Source organism: Chiloscyllium plagiosum, chromosome 13 (assembly GCF_004010195.1).
Source record: "Chiloscyllium plagiosum isolate BGI_BamShark_2017 chromosome 13, ASM401019v2, whole genome shotgun sequence".
Lineage (NCBI taxonomy): Eukaryota > Metazoa > Chordata > Chondrichthyes > Orectolobiformes > Hemiscylliidae > Chiloscyllium > Chiloscyllium plagiosum.
This window is the reverse complement of record NC_057722.1, coordinates 59,078,714-59,103,306: the sequence shown is the minus strand read 5'-3', so window position 1 is coordinate 59,103,306 and position 24,593 is coordinate 59,078,714. Positions and strand designations below refer to the sequence as shown.

At 40.3% G+C, this 24,593-nt stretch overlaps 1 protein-coding gene across 1 annotated transcript in view; it reads right to left on the bottom strand.

The window, feature by feature from the left end:
• Window positions 1-4,529: 4,529 nt before the first annotated feature.
• LOC122556098 (claudin-1-like) overlaps window positions 4,530-24,593 on the bottom strand; it is a 43,079-nt gene continuing 23,015 nt past the window's right edge. The window contains exons 3-5 of the mRNA XM_043702559.1: window positions 21,591-21,755; window positions 16,292-16,376; window positions 4,530-6,786 (exon numbers count right to left, since the gene is read on the bottom strand). Coding sequence (XP_043558494.1) covers window positions 6,618-6,786; window positions 16,292-16,376; window positions 21,591-21,755 — 419 coding nt within the window. The 3' untranslated portion in view covers window positions 4,530-6,617. The remainder of the gene's footprint in view (window positions 6,787-16,291; window positions 16,377-21,590; window positions 21,756-24,593) is intronic.

The following is a 24,593-nucleotide window of genomic DNA, read 5'->3' as shown; positions in this document are numbered from 1 at the left end:
ATGCTTATGAATTGGTACCAGAAGCATGTAGACAGTGGTTCAGAAACACAAAGAAGGAACCAGGCCAGACTTATGTTGATTTTGAAAGAATTAAACATAGTCATTTTGATTGATGGGTGCGCGCCTTGAAAATAGATAAGACCTTTGAGGCTCTAAGAGACATTATTCTGCTGGAGGAGTTTAAAAACTCACTTCCAGAGATAGTGAGAATTCACATGGATGAACAGAAAGTTCTGGAAGTGAGAAGGGCAGCAGAATTAGCAGATGAATACATGTTGGTACATAAGACAAGCTTCTGGTCAGAATTTCATCCTGCGAGGGATAGAAGTTAGGAGAAGGGGAGATCCTACACTACTAAACTAAGAGTGGAGAGCACTGGTAAGGTTTTACCACAGGATAAAACAGAAGCCCTAGAGGTGGAAAGGAGGTGAGAGGCTTCAGGTGTTTCCACCGTGATAAAGTGGGACACGTAAAGTCACAATGCTGGTCATTAAAGAAAGGCACTCTCGGAAGTGTTATGGGTAGCACATGAACTACCTGTAGGAGGTCATCTAGGGGTACAAAAGATTCAGGCTAAGGTACAAGAACATTTTTATTGGCTGGAATGCACAAGGATGTGGTTAACTTTTGCCGTACATGTCATTCATGCAAAATAGTAGGTAAGCCACAGGCAGTAATAAACCCAGCCCCTTTGTTGCCAATTCCCGCATTTGAGAAATCTTTCAGGTGGATTATAATTGACTGTGTAGTCCCCTCCAGAGAACTAAAAGTGGAAACCAGTACTTGTTATCCAAAATGGACGTGTTTACCAGATTTCTGGAGTCAATTCAATTACAGAGTATCAAGGCAAAAAGGGGTAGTAGAGGAGTCAGTAGCTTTCTTCACACACTATGGGCTGCCCAGAGAGATTCAGTCAGACCAAGGTGAAATTTTACTGCTCGGCTGTTTAAGGATGTTATGGATAGCTCAGGTATACAGCACTTTAAATCCAGTGTGCATCATTCTGAATCCGAGGGAGCTTTAGAAAGGTGTCATCAGACCTTGAAGACTATGTTGAGAGCATACTGTCAGAATTACCTGAATGATTGTGATAAATATATCACATATGTATTGTTTGACATTAGAGATGCCCCAAATGAATCTACTCAGTTCACTGACTATGAGTTAATATTCGGTCATGAAGTGAGAGGCCCTTTTAAATTAATTACACTTATCTACTAGTACTGTAGAGGGGGAAGGTAAAAGATAGGTTAGAGGAAGGAATTGTAAATAATTGTTACTTAGTTGTTCTCTGTTATACTTTAAGAAATAAAGTTCCTACCTTTGTTTTAACTAGTTCTTGGCCTATCGAATTTTCACAGATTACTGCACGGGATAAATCTTTTCTGTGTTGCTGAGTTAAAATAAGCAGAGGGGTTTACCCCATGTCGTAACAATGACACTACGGAAATGCAAGTATGTCTTACACAAAATTAGCTGATTCCATTCAGATGATTCGAGACCGCCTACTTTGGGCAGTAACTGTTGATTGAAGGAAAAGGAAAAGTGAAGACTCAGTTTAGTGAAGTTAGATCATGAGATTCAGGGGGAGCTTGCCAATCGGATATAAAATTGGCTCAATGGCAGGAGATACTGATGCTGGAGGATTGTTTTTCGAACTGGAGGCTTGTTACCAGTGGTGTTCCACAGGGATCTGTACTGCATCCACTTTTGTTTGTCACTTACATAAATGATTTAGATGAAGATATAGGAGGCATATTTAATAGGTTTGTGGATGACACCAAAGGTGCTGGTAGAGTGGATGGTGAAGTAGGTGATCTTAGATTACAAAGAGATCTTGATCAGATGGGTCAATGAGCCGAGGAGTGGCAGATAGAGATTAATTTGGATAAATAAAAGGTATTGCATTTGGTAAAACAAACAAGGACAGGACTTCTAAAATTAAAACTAGTGCCTTCGGTAATGTTGTAGAACAGAGACCGAAGGGTTCAGGGATATAATTCTATGAAGTTTATATCATATGTAATAGGGTGGTTAAGAAGGTGTTTAGCACACTTGCCCTCATTGCTCAGACCTTTGACTACCTGTATAGGAGTTGGGACATCACGTTAAGGTTGTACCGGACATTGTACAAGTCTCTTCTGGAATACTGTGTCCAATTCTGGTCACTTTGTTACAGGAAGGATGTCATTGAACTAGAGAAGGTTCAGAAGAGATTTAGCAGGATGCTTCTGGGAATGGAGGTCTGAGTTATAAGGAAAGGCTCGGTAACCTGGAACGTTTTCACTGGAATGTGGGAGGTTAAGGGATGACCTGAGAGAGGTTTGTAAAAACCATGGGTATAGATAAAGTAAATGGTGGGTGTCTTTTTCCTAGGGTGGATAATTTCAAGACTAGGGGCTGTATTTTTAAGATGAGGGGCATTTTTTTTAACATAGAGTGTGGTTCATATGTGGAATGAACCTCCTGAGGTGATGCATGTGGGCACAGTTACAACGTTTAAAAGACATGAATGTTTGGAGAGACATGGGCCAAGCGCAGGCAGGTGGGACTAGTTGGGTTTGAGATTATAGTTGACATGGACAGGTTGAACCCAAGGGTCTGTTTTCTGTGTTGTATGACTCTATGACTCCAAAGCTGCTTGGCAGAAGTTGAGAGGCCTAAGAGAGCAACCCCTTTTTTAAACATATACTTCAAAGACTCAAACATTTCGGTTTCTCAGTTTAAAATAAATAATACCCCATTTATTGCAAAATTCATAGAATACGCTCAGTACAGAAAAAAAATCAATTCACCGCATATATTTGGATTCATGTCATGCATAAAAGGATAGGTCCAAAACCAGAAACCTATTATCTGAGAAAGGTTAGAAAGGCACAATTAACCAACACTGGATAATACACAAAACAGATAGGCGAATAACAAGTCCAAAGGGACACGTTAGCTAGTACAAAATAGGCCACAATAATAATCTTTTGAAAATCTGGGCACTTAGCAGGTTACACCATCTCACTGTTATCCTGATCGTTTTTAAAAAAGCTGGTTTATGTACAGGAATTAATATTTCAGATTTCAGTATGACTTTTTTTGTTCCAGCTGCAAAGATCTAGAGTTCTAATTATTTTAAAAGACCGCTTCTAAAATTTCACACAGTGATTAACAAAAATCTAATTGCAACGTACAGAAGAATATTAAATGAGACTTTAGAGGTGTGTATAACAGCTGTGAAGAGAGACTAAATAGGCTGGTGTTGTTTTCCTTAAACAGAGAAGGATGAAGAGGGACTGGATTGAGGTGTCTCAAATTATGAGTTGCATAAACAGGGTAGATGGGAAGAATCATTTACGCTTATCAGACAGATCAAAAAGGAGCACAGATTTAAGGTAAATGTCAGGAGGTCTATCAGGGCTTAACGGAGAAAAGATTCACCGAAAGGTTGATGGATATCCAGAACTCACTGCCTGAAAGGGTTGCACAGACAGGAACCTTCACACCATTGTAGGTGATCACTTGAAAAGCTGTAACATAAAAGGCCTAGGTACAAGTGCTGGAAAACGAAACTCGAGTAGATAGGTGATTGATGATCTAGCAAGTCATCGATTCAGACTATTGTACCAAGGAAAGAGGCATGAAAGTGATGGGTCAAAGGACTTTTTTTCCTTGCTGCAAGACTCCATGACTTCCTCAGAGTTGTTGGACACATTGTTGAGATTTGCATCGACTGGAACAAGCATGTCTTTAATTGCTATTTTTAACATAGCATGTATTTAACCCAGCACACATGGCAGAATATGGGTTATATAGGAATTGAAGATAAGTGTGAGTTGCACTGACTGACCAAGTTACAGGGGTAAAAACAATGACTGCAGATGCTGGAAACCAGAATCTGGATTAGTGGTGCTGGAAGAGCACAGCAGTTCAGGCAGCATCCAAGGAGCTTCGAAATCGACATTTCGGGCAAAAGCCCTGCTCTAATCAACAGCCACTGTCAGATCATTAATATGGCTGTAATAGTTATTTGCATGCCCTAGAGCATGGCACTTTCTTTGTACAGTATATGCTTGTTTAGCCACATTGTTCCCTGGCCAAAATCTGTGTTTCAGGTTTACTGCAGAGATCCAATGCAAGCTGGAAGTACAGCACTTCATTTTCCACTTGGGTACTCTACAGCCTTCTGCACTCAATAATTAATTTAACAATTTTAGGGATTGAGGCACCTTCCTCACACATTTCCCCCATCCCCTCACACCAGGCCTTGATATTACATGGTCTGCTATCACACACAATCCATTATTAGTCACGAACTGTCTCCATTAGCTATTCATTCTCCCAGGTTGATTGTTATCCTCCCCTTTGTCTCTCTTTGGGCTCTATCTCCACCTATCATTTACTCCTTACCCCCTCCCCCCACCCTATCTTCTGCATAAAAACCAACTTTATCCTAGGTATCATCAGTTCTGAGGAAGGGTCGCTGGACCCAAAATGTTAACTCTGATTTCTCTCCACAGATGTTACCAGACCTACTAAGCTTTTCCAACAACTTTTGTTTTTGTTTTCGATTTCCAGCATCTGTAGTTTTTTTCAGTTTTTTTTTAGAAACAAAATGCTTAGCATTTTAGAAATGGTAGGTTGAAGGAGATTGACTTAGTCTCTGCTGGTTGAGGGTAATTTGTCTCTTGTGGAAATGTATCACTTAAGTTAACACACAAAGGCTGAGTAAGGAGCAAAAAACTTAAAAGAATAGTTTAATAAATATTTGTGCTTCTATTTTGTAAATGAAACGGAAGGACTTAAAAACACTGCTGAGTTGAAATTTCAGACACAAGCTAGTCCTATTTGGAAAACGAGCTAAATCAACTGCAGGAAATTTCAACAAATAATTGCACACAATTAAGAAACAGTTCATTGTGAACTTCCACCAGAATATATTCCATTTCAGTCAGATCAAAGACAAGTTTAATGAGCCCACACATTGACATCTCTCATTGAAAAGGTCACCAAACTGACTCCAGGCCATCCAGTTTCCCACAAAGTGCAGCCAAGGCAACAGCTTCACTTACACTCCAGGATTTACTCAGAATCAGGCCTAGTTTCAATTCCATTTTGGAATTCAAGGTGCTGACAGTCCAACAGTTCCACCCCAGAATCAGGAGGGAGGGTTGGTGAAATATGACCTTCCAGCAATTCTGGAAATATTCATCACGAATGTTCAACCATAGATGGTTCAAATTCTCTGTACTTGCCCACTCAAGACAAAAGAAAATCAGTTCTTGTCTTGCTCTGTATCAAAGGATGGGGCTCAGACTGACGAACATTAATTACTTAACAAAGTGCAACCAAAGAAAGGCTGTTGATGGAATGGAATGGCTGTTGTTGAATGAAGAATGGACTTGTTGATGCATGATGTGAAAATATACATTAGTTTAGACAAGTTGGGGTTCATTGAGACACTGATGTTATATGCTGATGAATATCAATTATTTAACAATTACACCGTGTTTGGAGAAGGTGAGAAGCTCAGAAAATTAAAGGGATGCTTTCCTACCGAGAATACTGCTGATGTTGCTAAAGCATAAAATAGAGTATAACAATTGCAACCGGCAAATGTACACTGGATATTAGTTACAAAAACAGAAATACACAGTTATTATACCAGACCATTGGTACACCTAACACATCAACCAGCCACCTTTGTACATACATGAAGGCAGGTCACCACAAGCACTTCAGAGATGAGTGCATTTGGCAACTCTGATACAGACAGCTTATTGTTTTTAGCAGGTTTGTAAATGATGTTAGAAAGATATGTTTGAGGATTTCAAAGAGACTGTTTTGGAGCTCAGTATTTAAGATAATGTTTACATTTGAATTTGAGCTCTACTCCTTAAAATGATTTACACAAGATTGAGAAATAGCAAAGTCTTTCTTTTGCTAATGTGGGGGAATTGTAATCATGTAGAGTGAAGTGATTTTTTGATGTGTCTTTTCTTCTCAATAGAAATCAAGAGGTTTCAAAGGGGCATTTCTAGCATTCACCATCACACGTCCTCATTTTCACTGTTACTTCAAGTCTGCCAAAGAGAGGCCGATTTTGTTACTGTAATTATTCTATGTCCCCACCTATTCCTCTTTCACCCCCTTTCCTTTCATAAGAGTGATCATTAAGGCTGAACAATCATCTAGCAGAAACTGTACCAACAGGATTGTGTGTGTGAATGATGTATATTGTGATGCAGCAATTCAAAGCTTGACTGTATTCGAGTCACTGTACTGTATCCTGGAACAACACCCGGTTAACCCCATCGCATGAGAAGCCCCCTTACAATCCCTCATTCTGAAATACCCATACAGGATCTGATACATGATATGAATATATGATACATGATATGTGCAGGCAAGATATTCTATAGTCTGTACTCAAAAACAAATAAACTGACAATTGGTTTATTTAAGATGAACTAAAATTGAAATGTAAGCAAGTAAATGTAAGAAATTAATTAATTTCCTATTCGTCTTTTAGGAAATGTCATCAAGATTAATACTATGTATCCCTCACTTAAAGGGTCACAAAGCAAGTGAATAGTTTGAGTGGGATCCTCTCAGTAGTTCCACTGGCCTCACACGTAGTTCCTTGCAGTAGAAGGAGCACCTTGTGCTCGTGGGTAGGCATTCTTTGAGTAGGATCCCCCAGTACCTTTGGAGCACGAGCAGCACAGAAAGGCTCCACCGAGTAGACAAAGGGTAGCAGCAGCCCATCCTATGAACAGAGCTTGGCCAAACTCAAACCTGAAAAGGAAAGAGAAGTGAGATCAATATTTTGATACATTTAGCCTCTGATCAAACCAGGGCCAAAGGTCCCTGAGAACTTTCCATGTTTACTCTTAACCAATATTTGTAAGGTCTGCATGGAACAATGGATTTCTCCTTTGAAGATTGGTTTATTAGAGTCATAGAGATGTACAACACGGAAACAGACCCTTCGGTCCAACTCGTCCATGCCGACCAGATACCCTAAGTTAATCTATTCCCATTTGCCAGCACTTGGCCCACATCCCTCTAAACCCATATGCCCATCCAGATACTCTTTAAATGTATTTTTACCAGCCTCCACCAATAACTCTGGCAGCTCATTCCATACATGCACCAACTTCTGCATGAAAAAGTTGCCCCCGGGTCCCTTTTAAATCTTGTCCCTCTCACCCTAAATCTATGCCCTCTAGTTCTGGACTTCCCCACCCCAGGGAAAATACCTTGTCTTTTTACCCTATCCATGTCTCTCATGATTTTATAAACCTCTATAACATGGTTAAACAATGCTCAACTTTAAAATGTTTGTTGGGTTTTAATTTTGTTTTATAGGTTCTCCCAAAACTTCGGACTTAATTCAATTCAATATTCCAAGCTACAAGGTACACCAGTAATCAGTTTATTCAGAGACCTTTGTTTGTGGATTTCATTGGCATTCACTACAGAAAAGGTCTGAATTTTAAAAGTTTGCAACAAAATAGATCATCCTCCAACAATCAAAGTGGAATTCAGACACACAGTAGAAAATTGGGATAGAAAGGATTGGATGTGAGAAAGTGAGCATATGAGTGAAGCCTTCAATGTTGAAGAGTTTGATCATCCACTTAGCAATTCTGCTTGAAGAACTGCAGAAATACTCAGTGAAACATCCATCCTGGCCTCCTCCAGACATCCCCAGCATCAGAGATTCTAGTTTTTTAGCCAATGTGATTCACTCCACATGATATCAAGAAACAACTGGAGGCAGCAGTTACTGCATACACTATGGGCTCTGACAACATTCTGGCAATATCACTGAAGACATGTACTCCAAAACCAACTGCACCCCTAGGGAAGCTGTTCTAGTACACCTCAACACTGGTATCTACTCAACAATGTAGAAAATTGTCCAGGTATGACCTGTACACAAAAAGCAGGACAAATACAACCAGGTCATTATCATCCTGTCAGTCTACTCTCAATTGTCAGCAAAATAATGGACAGTGTCCATCAACAGTGCTTTCAAACAGCATCTGCTTAGCAACAAAAACAGGGTCCTGAAATGTTAACTCTGATTTCTTTCCACAGATGTTACCAAACCTGCTGAACTTTTCCAGCAATTTCTGTTTTTGATTTTGATTTGTAGCATCCGCAGCTCTTTCAGTTTTTATTTAGCACTTGCTAAACTGACTTGCTCATTGGTGTCCAGTTTGGGTTCCACCAGGGGCATTCAGTTCCTGATCTCATTACAGCCTTGGCTCAAACATGGACAAAACAGCTGAAATTCAGAAGTGAGGTGAGAGTGACTTGACATTGAGGCAGCACTTGCTTGACTGGGGCATCAAGGAGTTCTAGTGAAACTTGAGTCAACATAAATTGGAAGACAGCTCTCTGCTGATTGGAAACTGGCACAAAGGAAGGTGGTTTTGGTTGTTTGAGGTTGGCCAACTCAACTCCAGGACATCTCTGCAGGAGTTCTTTAGCATAGTGCCCCAGACCCACCGATCTTTGGCTGCTTTAGTAATGACCCTGCCTCCATCATAGGATCAAAATTGGGGATGTTCACTGAGGATTGCAGAATGCTTATCATTTGTGAGTCCTCAGATACTGAAGCAGTCAATGTCTAAATGCAGGAAGACCTAGAAAATATGCAGATTTGGGCTGACAAATGTCAAGTAACATTCATGCCATACAGTGGAAGGCAATGACTATCTCCAACAAAAAGAGAATCTAACCATCCCAGAATTACCTATTTTGAACAGTTAACACAAAAGAATTTTTGAAGTCAACAATTTGCATTTATTCAACACTTAGTCTTTCTAGATCATTCTCAGAATGCAGAAATCCCTACCTTGTACAGAATTTATTTCCCAATCCTAATTGCCCTTAAGAAGGTTCTGGTGAGCTGCCTTATTTATCTGTTGCAGTTTTTGTGATGTAGGTACAGCCACCACTGCTATTAGGGAGGGACACCAGGATTTTGACACTGAAGGAAGGGTGATATATTTTCAAGTTAGGATGGTGAGTGACATGCAAGGAAGGTTGCACATAGTGATTTTCCCATTAATCTGCTGTCCTTGCCCTTTTGGATAACAGTAGTTATAGGATTTGGAAGGTGCTGTGTAAGGAGCCTTGGTGAATTTCTGCAGTTTATCTTATAGATGGCACATCCTGCTGCTACTGAGTTTCATTGGTAGAGAAAACAAATGCTTAAGGTGATGGTTGGGATACCAATCAAGTGAATTCTTTTGTCCTGGATTGTGTCAAGCTTCTTGAGTGTTGTTGAAGCTGCACTCAGAGGCAGTTTGGATCAGGTGAGTTACATACTGCAGGATTCGTAGCATCTTACCTGCTCTTATATAGTCACAGTTAATAATATGGCTGGTCCAATTCAGGTTCTGGGCAATGGTAACATCAAGGATGTTGGTTTAGGGGGATTTTGTGATGAAAATGTCATTGAATGTCAAGAGGCAATGGTTAGATTCTCTCTTGATGGAGACGGTTCATTGTTAAACACTTACAGTTCTAAACAGTTATCAATCCATGTCTGGTTGTTAGCCAGGTCATTCTGCATGTGGACACAGACGGTTCTAGTAGCTGAGAAGTCGCAAACAGCGATGAGTATTGTGCTCAGTATTGAAAATTCTCACTCCTGACTTTACGACAGGTCATTAATGAAGCAGTTAGGCCAAGGACACTACCCTGAGGAACTCCTGCAGAAATGTCCTGGAACTGAAATGACTGTCCTCCAGCAATCACTACCACCTTCGCTTGTGGAGAGAGTTTGCCTCAAATTCAGTTGGCTTTACTTTTGTTCACGCTCCTTGATCTTTTGTCCATGTTTGTGGCACACTTATCTCAGAGTCAAAGGTTTGGTTTTCAGCACTTTATTTCCACACGTAAGTCCACAAAATGTATTGTGTCTATAACCTTCATTTCATTCCTTACATGGTCCATTGCTTTACCACTCCCATGAAGCCACGATCCTTATTGTATTCACCACATACACAAACAATCCTACATCTGTGTAGAGTTCAACATGAGCTAATGCCCATTCATCACTCCCAGCCCCTCAGGTCCCAGCAAGTGTTAGCCCAAAAGCTCATTTGCTTAATCGATTCTCTGTGTTTTTTTAAAGTTAACAGATATCCTGGAGGAGTTGGAAAACATCTGTCGTGCTCATCTCATATTAATATACAATTAAATGAAGTGAATTGGAAAGCCAGCTTTGTGGTGACAAGATTGCTTTTGCACTTTAAATTCAAAATGCTACTGCAACACAATAAATATTACAGTTATTTATGATCCATGCATTGGATGAATGCCCTTATGATACTATAGTTAAATGTGCTGATAGGGAGGAGATCAAGTAATAGTGACAAGAGACTCCGCAAATGGATATAGCCAGATTAAATGAGTATGTAAAAACAATGGTAGGTGAAAATTATATGGGAAAATGTTTACATTCTGGTAAAATAAGTACTTGATATTTGGTAAATGGAGAGAGATTGGAGAGCGTTGCCATACAGGATATACGTGTCCTTATACATTGATCATAGAAAGATAACCGGCAGATACAACAAATAGCTAAGGCAGCACATGGAATATCAGCCTTTATCACAAGGAAACTCAAAGCTTTTTATTCTCCTATTCATTATTTTTGGTTAGCTTTTAGAATTTAGAATCCTTACAATGTGGAAACAGGCCATTTGGCCCAACAAGTCCACACTAACCCTCCAGAGTATTCCACCCAGATTCATTCCTCTACCCTATTACATTTCCCATGATTAACGCACCTAGCCTACACATCCCTGAACACTATGAGCAATTTAGCACGGCTAATTCACCCAAACTGCACATCTTTGGACTGTGGGAGGAAACTGGAGCACCCGAAGGAAACACACGAAGACACTGGGAGAATATACATACTCCACACAGACAATTGCCCGAGGCTGGAATCAAATGTGGGTCCCTGGCACTGTGAGACAGCAATGCTAACCACTGAGCCATCGTGCTGCCGACCTTTGTCGCAAATCCCACTTTAGTTTTGGATTCAGAAAAGATTCATCAGAGTGGCTTTCAAAAAAGGCACTTTACAGTGCTTCCTGCAATGGGAACTCCACTTACCTGGATAGAATGAAGGAGCTGGGATTATCTACCATTTAAGGCAGGTTTGACAGGAGGTTTGGTCATGTGTTCAAAACCTTGAGGGGTCTGGACAGAGTGAATAGGGAGAAACTGTTCTCATTGATGGGAGGATCAAGAGCCAGACATTGTAGATTTAAGGGAGTTAGCAAAAAGGTAACAAGAGGAGTAACATTTTTTACACAGTGAATGGTTAAGAGCTGGAATGAACAATTTGTGAGTAAAAGTGGGAAATGGCACTCAGTAAACCACATTTGCAGAGACAGTAGACTGAATGGCCTCCATCTAGACTGAATCTTTCTGTGATATAGACAGCTCAGTTCAGGTTAGGATTGATATTAGGGTTTAGTGTTGGCAACACATATCTGTGGATTATAACAATGTGAAAACTAAAGACTTGGCCTATTCCTGGATTACCAGTTATTATTCATGCAACTTTTTGGAATGCAAAAATCAAGAGTTCAAAAGAACTGGGTATTTTCTGCATTTTTTTGATAAGCTAAGTGGCTTTAAGAGAAAATTGTTTTAGAAGAGTGATGAGAGAATGCTTAATAGCTTAAAATTGCTAGACAAACAAACTGAGTATTTGAAGAGGCCAAGTGTAGCCTTGCAACAGTCTCTGCATTTTGCTTTCTATTTTGCTAGACGTGAGAACTGTTTAATTGTGGAAGTAATCCAGAGTCTCAAACTAATGTTGTGGGGTTATGGGTTCAAACGCCATCATGGTAGATGGTCAAATTTGACTTCAATGAAAATCTGCAATTGCAAGTTAACCTAATGGTGACCATGTATCCATTATCAATACACTGGCTCACTAAAAATCCTTTAGGGAAGGAATTGTTTTTATTCATCGTGGGATGTAGGCATTACTACATTTATTGCCAGTTCCTACTTGCCTTGAAGAAGGTGATGCTGGGCTGCCTTATTGAACCTGCTGTGGGTTGACCAATAATGCTGTTAGGATTTTGACCCAGTGAAAGTGAAGGAATGCTGATATATTTCCAAGTCAGAATGGTAAGCGGCTTGGAGGAGAACTTGCAGGTGCTCCCATGTATCTGTTTCTCCTTCTCCTTCTAGATGGAAGTGCTTCTAGATTTCGAAGGTACTGTCTAAGCATTTTTGGTGAATTCCTGAAGTGCATCTTGTAGATAGCACAGATTGCTGTTACTGAGTATCAGCGTGACCTACTCTAGTAGTGACTGAGCTTATGTGGTAATTCCAGTTGTCTAATTTTCCATTCATTATTTCTCTGGGTAGAGCTCTGTCATCTCATTCCATTTGTTTATTAATATACATGGATTTGGCATTAAGGGGACAAATTTTAACTCTACATAGTAGCTTCATTGATAATCAGTTTAACATAGAAACACATCTATGTTTTAAACCTTTCAAACAAGGTTATTTTACGGGGGAAACTTGATGAAAGGTTTGTTTCTTTTTAAGCACAGTAATTAAGAGAAACAAATTGGCTGTTTTAGTGATTAAAATAAAATCAAATATTTTGGTAGAACTCAGAGTGGTGGAACTTAATTTCCAGTGCACTCCTTGCCACAGACTTGTAACAAGAGGGAGTAAGTGAAAAGAAAGCAGAGAATATGGAAGAAATTCTTTTCAATATTGAATGTAATAACAGCATATATGAATCATACCCTTACAGCTAGCAATGCTTACGGGATTAATTTGGGCCCTCATACTTCACTTCACCCCCACGCATATTTGCAAACACACACAAACATTCACTCTTCAAAGAATGTTTCCTGCTTTGCTCCATCTTGTACAAACCATTAACCTATGAGCAGATGTGAGCCCAAGTGAAAATCAGCCCTTGCACATTCACAAAACAACCAAAAATGTTTCAGCATAAAAGTTTACCTTATCCAGACATTAAATCTGAATGCTATCTGCTGTGGCGACACAGTACAGCTGAATAGGCATTAGCACACATTTTACAACTCCAGCTCCTTTAAAACCATGTCAATAGTTCAAAATTGACTATAGCAAAGTTCATAATAATTCCCAGTAGCACAGCCTCCACTTGCTGAACTGCATAAATCATCAATTATTTTTGCTGATGTGCAGGAATTACATAAGATAAATGTATCCAGGTCTAGCTTAATTCCACATTCCTTTGGGTGCCTTCAAGTGAAAAGCAATTAGCAAATCATGACCAAACGAAAACACTGCAGATGCTGGAAATCTGAAGTCTGACATGAATACTGAAAACACTAGAGAAATTCAGCAGGTCTATTAGCAACTGTGGAGAGAGAAACAGAATTGATGTTTCAAGTCCAACACGGCTCTTCTTTAGCCCCTCTGTTCTCTCTTCACAGATGCTGCCGATGGTTTCCAAAGCTTGCTGTTCATATTAAATGTGTGGTTGTACTGTAGTTTGTGAGTCACAGAAACCCCTCCACAGTGGAGGAACTGAGACATTTATTATTCCCCCATTAAAGAGGAAGGAAAGTCTTTGAGATTGGAAAGAGAAAGAGGAAGGGCCTTGCGCCAAAAGAATAAATCCAAACTCATGTGATGCAACTGCAAAAGTGGTGGTTTTGATACACAAGGTGAAATTGATCTGTGCCAGTTTCATACAGCAGACAGATGGGGATCATTGTTAGACACTGCACTCAATTTCCCATTGACTTTAATGAAAATAGATTCACTTCTGATTCACTAATCAGCTAATTTTCTGTCACTACCATGGATTAAGTCTTTCCCCTAGCGTATCTCAGATCAAAAGTGAACTATTTCAATAAATGATGCTTTGGGAAGGTGCAGAGAGAAACAGGTAATAAAGGAACATGTTGTTTGATATGATCTGTTAGACTTTGGGACCTACGTCCTACTTACCAGGCAATGAAACCCATATACCACATTACTCATTTATGTGACAGGCACATCATATTTTTGGCTTGATGGCAGTATCCTGTTAGTGGCAGGAGTGGCATTCTGCAGATTGGGTAGTTAATCACACAAATATTGAAAACAGGAGGACTTATCCATTACAAATAGAAAGTACATATCCACACATGTATCTTTTCAACTGAACAACAACTTGGGGAATAGCTAATATATAGTGCATTCCACATGACAATGAAACAAAAATAGAGATTGCTGGAAAAGCTCAGCAGGTCTGGCAGCATTTGTGAAGAAAATTCAGAGTTAACATTTCGGGTCAAGTGACCCCTTGTGAGAACATGACAATGTCTTGGACAATCAGAGTCAATTTGCCTGGTTTGGATTCAAACTGAAGTTTGACTGTTAACTGTACCTTGCTGCAATTCCGATGATAATGATTTTTCCCAGAGCTGACTTGCAAATTCATTTTATAAAGTTTAAAATGTTATTCTCTTTGGGATCGAGCAAATTTTGTCCTGCTGGACCACAATGTAATTATTACATGACCTTCAAAATAAATCAGTCTCTTCCAAAACTGTATATTACTACTACATTTACAATTGCATCAAGACCTCCATTCCTGATGAAGGGATTTTGCCCGAAACATTGATTTTCCTGCTCCTCGGATGCTGCCTGACCTGCTGCGCTTTTCCAGCACCACTCTAATCTAAACTCTGGTTTCCAGCATCTGCAGTCCTCACTTTTGCCTCAATATTTACAATGTTTATTACACATCAAACATACAAGCCATGAGATATTTTCAAAAGTTTTAACTTCTTAGCGAAGTATGGCTCAAAGCTTGCTCTAAGGGTCGTTTCCCCATTGCACCTTTGAAAGAGATTCTCAAGTGACTCCAGTTGAACCAATTACTGGTCCTGGCAGGTTCTTGTCCCTGAAGAACTTTCAGTTCTCTCAATCAAGCTGACCTTTTTAAGGGGAGAATATAAGTGAGGAGGAAAATGAAAAAGAGAAGGAAAAGTACACAGAACATGACATTTACAAGCAATATACCGATTCCAATTCAACTTCCTCATCTCAACCACAATCGCTGGGAATTTCCTCTTATTTTGTACGTGAAAACCACAATCTAAAGTTGCTTTAACTATTGACATTCTTACAGTATTAATCCCAGAGATGCACTGAGCCTCATTAATTGTTGTTATTTTACTCAACCTCTTCAGATGTGTTATAACATACCTCCAAGGTGGTGGAATCTGAACCCAGACCTCCTAATCCAGAAGTAAGGAAACAATCACTGCACCACAAACCCCCTCACCTCATTTATTACGTACTCTAGCAAGGCATGACATCATCATTTTAGGTCACCAGTTTTCCGTAGGACCTAATCTGTGTAGGGGTACAGCTCTACCAAGGATGACTTATTTGAAATAGATTGTTAGAATACAATTCAAGTTGGTGCTGCACCATGGAACCAGACACTGTCCTCACTCACTGGATTGACATTTGGAAGGAGAGTAGTGTCTGATGTGCTTTCTGCAAGAGCCAGAGACTCCATCTGCCTCAAACAATTTTCTCCCCAGTGACCAACAAAGGAGAAAGCTCCTCAACTAAACGCACAATCTTGCATTTCAAATGGAATTAAATGATCTACTATGTAATCAGCCACTTTTGGCTGGCAGGCAGACCGTAGTCCAGGAAGTAGACAATTTGTCTTTGGGTCAGAACATGGTGGGTTTAAATCCTCAAGCACATAATCTAAACTGTGACATCTGTTCTGAGAGAGTGCTACACTGTCACATTTGCCATTGCTCACATAAGATAATAAGTGAAGGTCACTCCCGCCCTCTCATTCAAAGTAGAAGATCCAATGTTATTTGAAGAGTGGGGTTGGGAGGGGGGATTGTGTGAATCTTCTGGCCTATATTCATCCAATAATCAAAACCGACAAAATTGTTATTGAAATAACTCTTCAACGGCTGGTATCCCGTCACCAAGCCACCCTTTATTTACACTTGCAGAGTCCTTGTCCTTGCTCCTGCTTCCTCAGAGTCAGCTTGCAGAATGAACAGAACTTCTGACACACCTGTTTATATCTGTCAGCCAGGGCTCCCTGATTGGATCATGTTAACAGTACCAATCAGGGAATTAATATACTGTGAAGTCCATCTAACTGACCTTGTTACAATCACTACAATTACCTCAGTAATTTGGAACATTCTGAAACAGGCTTTCCAATGGACATTTCTTTCATGCTTTATTTGGGTCCAGATAGCTTACTTACCTGTTGTTGGTTGGTGTTAAGGGGCTGTAGAACTCTCTGGTAATGTTGTTCCCATACCAGGCTGTAGCAACCAATGTTGCAAGACCTGAGAATGAGATCAAGAAACAAAGTTAGCCTTTAGCCATCTTCTGTTAAAAGAAAATACGTGCGTCAAAGTGCAAAGGAACTCGAACAGGCCTGTAACAGGTCTTAGATCTGGTCCGTTCCATGCAGTATTAACATTGGCTGACAAAAAAAATAGCAGAAATGCCCGAATTACAACAAAGATATTCCATTTATTTAGCTCAGTTAACACAGCAAAATATCCCAAAATGCTTCACAGGACTATTATCAAACAAATGCAATGTCACACCAAGTCACTACTTAAGTAATCCAGAAGCCCAGCTAACGTTCTGGAGTTAAGGCTTCAAAACCTACTTAGGAAGTGAACAACTGATCTTTGAGGAACCTATTTAGGAGATATCACAGCACAAAAATAGATGAGTAAATAGTTTTAAGTGTGGCCTTGCTGTGAGTCTGCACTAATGTGTAGAGTGGGTTCTTTCTTGATTATATGTTTTATTGAGATATGTCTCTTGATTAAAATTAAAAATATAAGCATAAGTATTTAGTTAGCCTGGAGCAGTGTTTTGTAGAGGAATACAATAGTGCTATTTTCTGGGTCTGCAGATTGGAAGAAGCTAAAATGGCCCTCAGTAGAGTGATATGCTCTTCTTGTCGGGTGTAGGAGTTAAGGGAGTGTTTATGTGTTACTGAGGATTATATCTGCAATAAATGCAGTTGATTGTGAATCCATTCAGATCGAATGGATCGGTTGGAGCAACAGTTAGAGGTAATGAGGAATTTACAATAGCAAGGGGATGTGATGGAAAGCAGTTATAGGAAGGCAAAAAAGTCACAGATACAATCATGTAGCTGGGTTAACTCCAGGAAAGGTAAGAGAGGTAGGCAGGTAGTGCAGGAGTCTTTTGAGGCTATCCTCATTTCAAACAAGTATGCTGTTTTGGAAAATGTAGGGGGTGATGGATTCTCAGTGGAATATAACACGAACAGCTAAGTTTCTGGTATTGAGACTGGCTCTAATGGAATGAAAGGTACGTCAGGTTCCAAGAGATCAATTGTGTTGGGGAACTCTCTAGTCCGAGGCACCGACAGACATTTCTGTGGTCAGCAGCGAAAATCAGAATGGTGTGCTGCCTCCCTGGTGCCAGGATCAAGGATGTCTCAGAGAGGGTGCAGAATGTTCTCTAGGGGGAGAGGGGCCGGCAGGAAGTCATTGTCCACATTGGAACCAATGACATACGAAGGGAAAAGGATGAGATTCTGAAGGGAGAACATACAGAGTTAGGCAGGAACTTTAAAAGGACATCCTTGAGAGTGGTAGTATCTGGATTACTCCCGGTGCTACAAGCTAGTGAGGGTAGGAATAGGAGGATAGAGCAGTTGAATACATGGCTGAGGAACTGGTGTACAGGTGAAGGAATCACATTCTTGGATCATTGGAATCTCTTTTGGGGTAGAAGTGACCTGTATAAGAAGGACAGATTGCACCTAAATTGGAAGGGGACTAATATGCTGGCATGGAAATTTGCTAGAGCTGCTCGGGAAGATTTAAACTAGTAAGGTGGGGGGTGGGACCCAGAGAGATAGTGAGTAGAGAGATCAATCTGAGACTGGTACAGTTGAGAAAAGAAGTGAGTCAACCAGTCAGGGCAGGCAGGGACAAAGCAGAGAACAAGGTAGATAAATTAAACTCCATTTATTTCAATGCAAGGGGCTGAATAGGGAAGGCAGATGAATTCGGGGCATGGTTAAGAACATGGGACTGGGATATCATAGCAATTACAGAAACATGGCTCAGATGGACAGGACTAGCAGCTTAATGTTCCAGGAAACAAATGCTCCAGGAAGGATTGAAAGGAAGGCAAGAGAGGAGGGGGAGTGGTGTTTTTGATAAAGGATAGCATTACAGCTGTGCTGAGGGACGATATTTCCAGAAAAACATTCAGGCAAGTTATTTTGGTGGAACTGCGAAATAAGAAAGAGATGATCACCTTATTGGGATTATATTATAGACCTCCTAATAGTCAGGGGGAAATTGAGAAAAAAATTTGTAAGGAGATCTCAGTCATCTGTAAGAATAATAGGATGGTTATGGTAAGGGATTTTAACTTTTCCAAACATAGTCTGGAACTGCCATAGTGTTAAGGGTTTAGATGGAGAGGAATTTATTAAGCATGTACAAGACAATTTTCTGATTCAATATATGGATGTACCTACTAGAGAAGGCACAAAACTTGACCTACTCTTGGGAAATAAGGCGGGGCAGGTGACTGAGGTGGCAGTGGGGGAGCACTTTGGGGCCAGCGACCATAATTCTATTGGTTTTAAAACAGTGATGGAAAAGGATAGACCAGATCAAAAAGTTAAAGTTTTAAATTGGAGGAAGGCTAATTTTGATGGTACTAAGCAAGAACTTTCAAAAGCTGACTGGGGGCAGATGTTCGCAGGTAAAGGGATGGCTGGAAAATGGGAATTCTTCAGCAGTGAGAAAACGAGAGTTCAGAGACAGTATATTCCTGTTAAGGTGAAAGGAAAGGCTGGTAGGTATAGGGAATGCTGGATGACTAATGATATTGAGGGTTTAGGTTAAGAAAAAGAAGGAAGCATATGTCAGGTATAGACAGGATAGATCGAGTGAATCCTTTGAATAATATAAAGGCAATAGGAGTATACTTAAGAGGGAAATCAGGAGGGCAAAAATGGGACATGAGATAGCTTTGGCAAATAGAGTTAAGAAGAATCCAAAGGATTTTTACAAATACATTAAGGACAAAAAGCTAACCAGGGAGAGAATAGGGCCCCTCAAAGACCAAGTAAGGTGACCTTTGTCTGGTGCCGCAGGAGATGGGGGAGATACTAAACGAATATGTTGCATCAGTGTTTACCGTGGAAAAGGACATGGAAGATATAAAATGTAGAGAAATTGATGGTGACATCTTGAAAAATATTCATATTACAGAGGAGGAAGTGCTGGATGTCTTGAAACACGTAAAAGTGGATAAATCCCCAGGACCTGATCAGGTGTACCCTTGAATTCTGCGGGAAGCTACAGAAGTGATTGCTGGGCTGCTTGCTGAGATATTTGTATCATTGATGTGCCAGAAGACTGGAGGTTGGCTAACGTGGTGCCATTATTTAAGAAAAGTGATAAGTACAAGCCAGGGAACTACAGACCAGTGAACCTGATGTCGATGGTAGGCAAGTTGTTAGAGGGAATCCTGAGGGACAGGATATACATACATTTGGAAAGGCAAGGACTGGTTAGGGATAGTCAACATGGCTCTGAGCGTGGGAAATCATGTCTCACAAACATGAATGGGTTTTTTGAAGAGGTAACAGAAAGAACTGATGAGGGCAGAATAGTAGACGTGATCTATATGGACTTCTTTAAGGTGATCGGCAAGGTTTCCCTTGGGAGACTGGTTAGCAAGGTTAGATCTCAAGCAATACAGGGAGAACTAGCCATTTGGATACACAACTGGCTCAAAGGTAGAAGACAGAGGGTGGTGGTGGAGGGTTGTTTTTCAGACTGGAGGCCTGTGACCAATGGAGTGCCACAAGGATCAGTGCTGGGTCCACTCCTTTTCATCATTTATATAAATGATTGGATGTGAGCATAAATGGTATAATTAGTAAGTTTGCAGATGACACCAAAATTGGAGGTGTAGTAGACAGTGAAAAAGGTTACCTCGGATTACAACCGGATCTTGGGCCAATGGTAGATAAATGTGAGGTGCTGCATTTTGGGAAAGCAAATCAGAGCAGGACTTATACACTTAATGATAAGATCCTAGGGAGTACTGCTGAACAAAGAGACCTTGGACTGCGATGGAATACTCCCTGCTTGCTTTGATGAGTATCATTCCAACAATATTCAAGAAACTTGACAGGATCCATGCCCGCTTGTTTGGCATCACTTCTGCAAACATTCATTTTCTGCACTACCGATGGTCATTAGCAGCAGTATGTACCTTCTACAAGATGCACTGCAGAAATTCATCAAAGCTCCTTAGACAGCACTTTCCAAAGCCTGAAATACTAGGAGGAGAAGAACAGCAGATACACAGTAATTCTCCTCTAAGCCATATATCCTCATGATTTGAAAATGCATCACTGTTCCTTGAGAACCACTCGATCAAAACCCTGATGGCATTATGAGTCTACATTAATTGGATTGAAGTAGTTCAAAACTGCAGCTCACAACCACCTTGTCAAGGCCAATTGGGGATGGGCAAAAAGTTTTGGCCTTGTTATTGGCATCCACACTGCCTGAATGAATAAACAATGTAGCTTTTGCCCATGCAACAATTTACACACCCTTTGAAAAGGTTCATCCTCATCCACATCCAAAAATGGTGGTGCCAGCATGGTAGGCTGTGAGAGGATTCCTGAGCCCATATGTTCCGGGCCTGCCGCATCCTCCTCTAGTTTCAATTCTTCACAAGATTTACAACATAATTCACTGACTAGAAATGAAAGACAGCCATGACCATAAAACTGTAAAGATTCAGTCCACTCCTCATACTTCAACTCAGATCTACTGAGCATTCCATGGGACTGACTGCACACATAGACGTCTGTAGTCACTGCAAAATCGAAAACCACCCTCAGAATCTCTCAAGTCCTTTCTTGATTCAGTCAAGTCCAAGTCACAAAGCAGGATAACACTTTCTTTCTTCAGTTTGTAACTACCTGGACTTAGCTATTCAATTTCATCCACTCTAGTCATATAGGGAATTGGTTAGATCAATTGGTTGGACAGCTGGCATGTGATACCAGCAGCACAGGTTCAATTCTTGCACCAGCTGAGGTCACAATGAAGGACTCTCCGTCTCATTCTTTCCCCTTGCCAGAAGTACAGTGAATCTCAGATTAAACCATCATCAGTTATATATGTCTCTCTAACAGAAAAGATAGCCCTATGGTTGGATAAAACTATAGCGACGCTACCTTACATTTAGATCATTGACTCTTTGGCTGAAAAATGAATGCATTTTCATTTCACATTTCCACAGTCTCCAAATTGAGATAATTGCTTGCATCTTGAATTGACTATTTTGGCACCAATCCGATAGCATGCTTAAATACTCAAATAGCTCCTTAAAAATAAAAATAGACACAATGTGCAAACCAAGCCAATGGATTTTCTCCACTCTTCCCTCCCCTAATTGAAAAGTTACATTTTTGTGCCTTTGGACATTTTTGTAAGTGAAAAGCACTTTCGCCTCATTTGTACCTGAGATAATGAACATGATTCCCCCAACAGTAGCCACTTGTCCCTTTCTCTTTTTATCATCGGCAAAACATGTAGTGCATTTCATTCCCATTGCAGCGATCAGGATCCCTAGGGTTCCCAATAGGATTCCAATGATCATTAGTGCGCGAGTAGCCTGTATCGTACCTGAAAAAGACAAGCACATGGTTATGAATACCAAGAATGAGTTAAGATCAGTTTTTGTCTATCCTATCAATTAACACAGTTTCTAACTGAACGTTTCAGAAGAATTTTCAATGCTGACCAAATCTTCATCGCTGGTCACCCATCTCACAAGAGATTACAAACATTTACAAAGGCAAAAGATCTTGCCACAAAATTATCTTCCTCACTATATCATGTAGGAATCTCGAACATTCCACTGACCCATGAGATTACAGGATTAATCTTAAAGGAGAGATAGGTCCTGGATTTTCTGGAGTTTAGGAGAATGAATGATGATCTCATTGGAACATATAACATTTTTATCGGGTTCAAAAGAGTAAATTAAGTTTGTTTGGGCTTGAAAGATCAATAATTAAACTTTGGGTGGAACAAAATTAATAGATAAAGTATGGATCCACCAGAGAAGCAAAAGATCTGGTGGACTGCAACATTACATTTGGAGCAGAGTCAGGGAATAATTAGCAAGAATTACCTTGAAATACCACCGGTGTCTAGAATGCTATGGAAAACAGAAAAGAAGGAAAACTAGGTGTTTGTGCCTGAATATATAATCGATATTTGGTCTCTTAATCATTATGAAGCTGATGAATGATAAATGTGATTGTACATAAAGTACATCTGAACAATGCAGTGAATTTGGGCAAGTTCTAAAGATGCAATCAGCAGAAGAAACTATGGTAAAACTGGTGGTGCAGGCTATTAGAAAGCATTGTTCTCTAATTTGCTTCATTCGGTTGGAGTGAAATTTCCTCAGGCGAGTCCAAGTAGCATGACCTTTTGAGTGAGGCAGAACATGGGTGTAGGGGTCCTCATGAATACAAAGGCAAATGAGAACAGTCTGGTTGCTTTCGGTTAACAATGAACAACAGGAGAAGTAGTATAGCTATTTGGTGTTAGAATTGGGATGTCAAATATGCCATAGTCAATAGGCTAAAGAGTTTGCCCTTTGGCAGAAAGAATAGAAGAGCTGAATATTACTTAAAGAGAGAGATGAGAGAAAGCAGTAGTACAGAGGGATTTTGGGAGTCCTTGTCCATAAATCACAAAAGGCTGGCAATCAAGTTCAGCAGGCAATCGAGAAGGTCTTTATTTCAAATGGAATAGTATATAAAAATAGGGAAATTTTGCTAAAACTACACAAAGCACTAGTCAATGTACATCAAAAATATTGAACCTATACCTAAAGAAAGATACACTGGACGAGAGGCTGTCAACGGAAGGTTCACTAGAGTGGTACCATGTATGGAGGAATTTTATTATGAGAGAGTATTCACTGGGTTGACCTTGTATACACTTAAGTTTCAGAGAACGAGACGTGACCTTATTGAAGGTATCTAAAATCCTTAAGGTGCCTGCAAGAGTAGATGCTGAGAGGTTGTATCCCCTTGTGGGAGAGTTGACGGCCAAAGAACTTAATCTCAGAATATGGGGTCACCCACTTAAGGCAGAAGTGAGGAGGAATTTCTCTTCTAAAGAGTAGCGAATGTGTGGAGTTCTTTATTACAGAGAGCTGTAGCTGTTGTGTTGTTAAGTCGATTTAAGGCTGAAGAAAAAAGACGTTTAATCATTAAGGGAATCAAGGGTTATGGGTATATGACCAGAAAGTGGATTTTCGGATTATCAAATCAGCCATGGTCTTATTCAATGGCAGAGTAGACTTGATGGGCAGAATAGCCTATTTCTGTTCTTATGCCTTATAGTCTTAAGAATGGATGTTTGCTCTGAGTGAGGTATCTAGAATCACAAGGATACTGTCTCACAATAAGAGGCAGGCTATTTAGGACTGAAATAAGGAGGAATTTCTTCACTGAGAGAGTAATAAATCTTTGGAATTATCTGATCCAGACGGCTGTGGAGGCTCAGTCATTAAGTCAATCAAAGGCAGAGGTTGTTTGCTTACAGATATTAAAGATATCAAGAGATATGGGAATAGTGCCAAAATATTGTATTGAGACAGAGGATAAACCATTATCTACCAGAATAGCAGAGCAGGTTTGAGGGGTTAAATGGCCCACTCCTGATCCTAGCTCTTACCTTCCTATTTAAATGGCAGTTCACCAACTGAAGGAAAGTACAGAGTGGATTTCCACTGGACTCTGTACCAGGACTACTGCTGTTAACAACATTTGGATTTGGTAGTGCATTTCAAAGTGAGCTAATTGCATTAAATTTGAAAGCAAGTCAACAATGAGCCAACACACTGGGACGTCCCATCGTGTCGGGCAATGGGACCCTATGTGAGAATCTCTCTGGCTATGTGGAAGGCATCTTGAAACCTATTGTACAGGGGATCTCCAGCTTCTATCGCGACACTACGGATTTCTTACAGAAACTCAGCACCCACGGACCAGTCGAACCGGGAACATTCCTCGTCACAATGGATATTTCCGCACTCTACACCAGCATCCCCCACAAGGATGGCATCGCGGTAACAGCCTCAGTACTCAATACCAACAACTGCCAGTCTCCAAACACCATCCTACAACTCATCCGCTTTATCCTCGATCATAACGTCTTCACCTTTGACAACCAATTCTTCATCCAGACACACAAAACAGCCATGGGGACCAAATTTGCACCCCAATATGCCAACATTTTTATGCACAGGTTCGAACAAGATTTCTTCTCTATGCAGGATCTCCAACCAACATTGTACACCAGGTACATTGATGACATTTTCTTCCTCTGGACCCATGGCAAGGAGTCACAGATTAAACTACACAGTGACATCAACAAGTTTCATCCCACCATCAAACTCACCATGGACTACTCTCGACTATCTGTCTCATTCTTGGACAC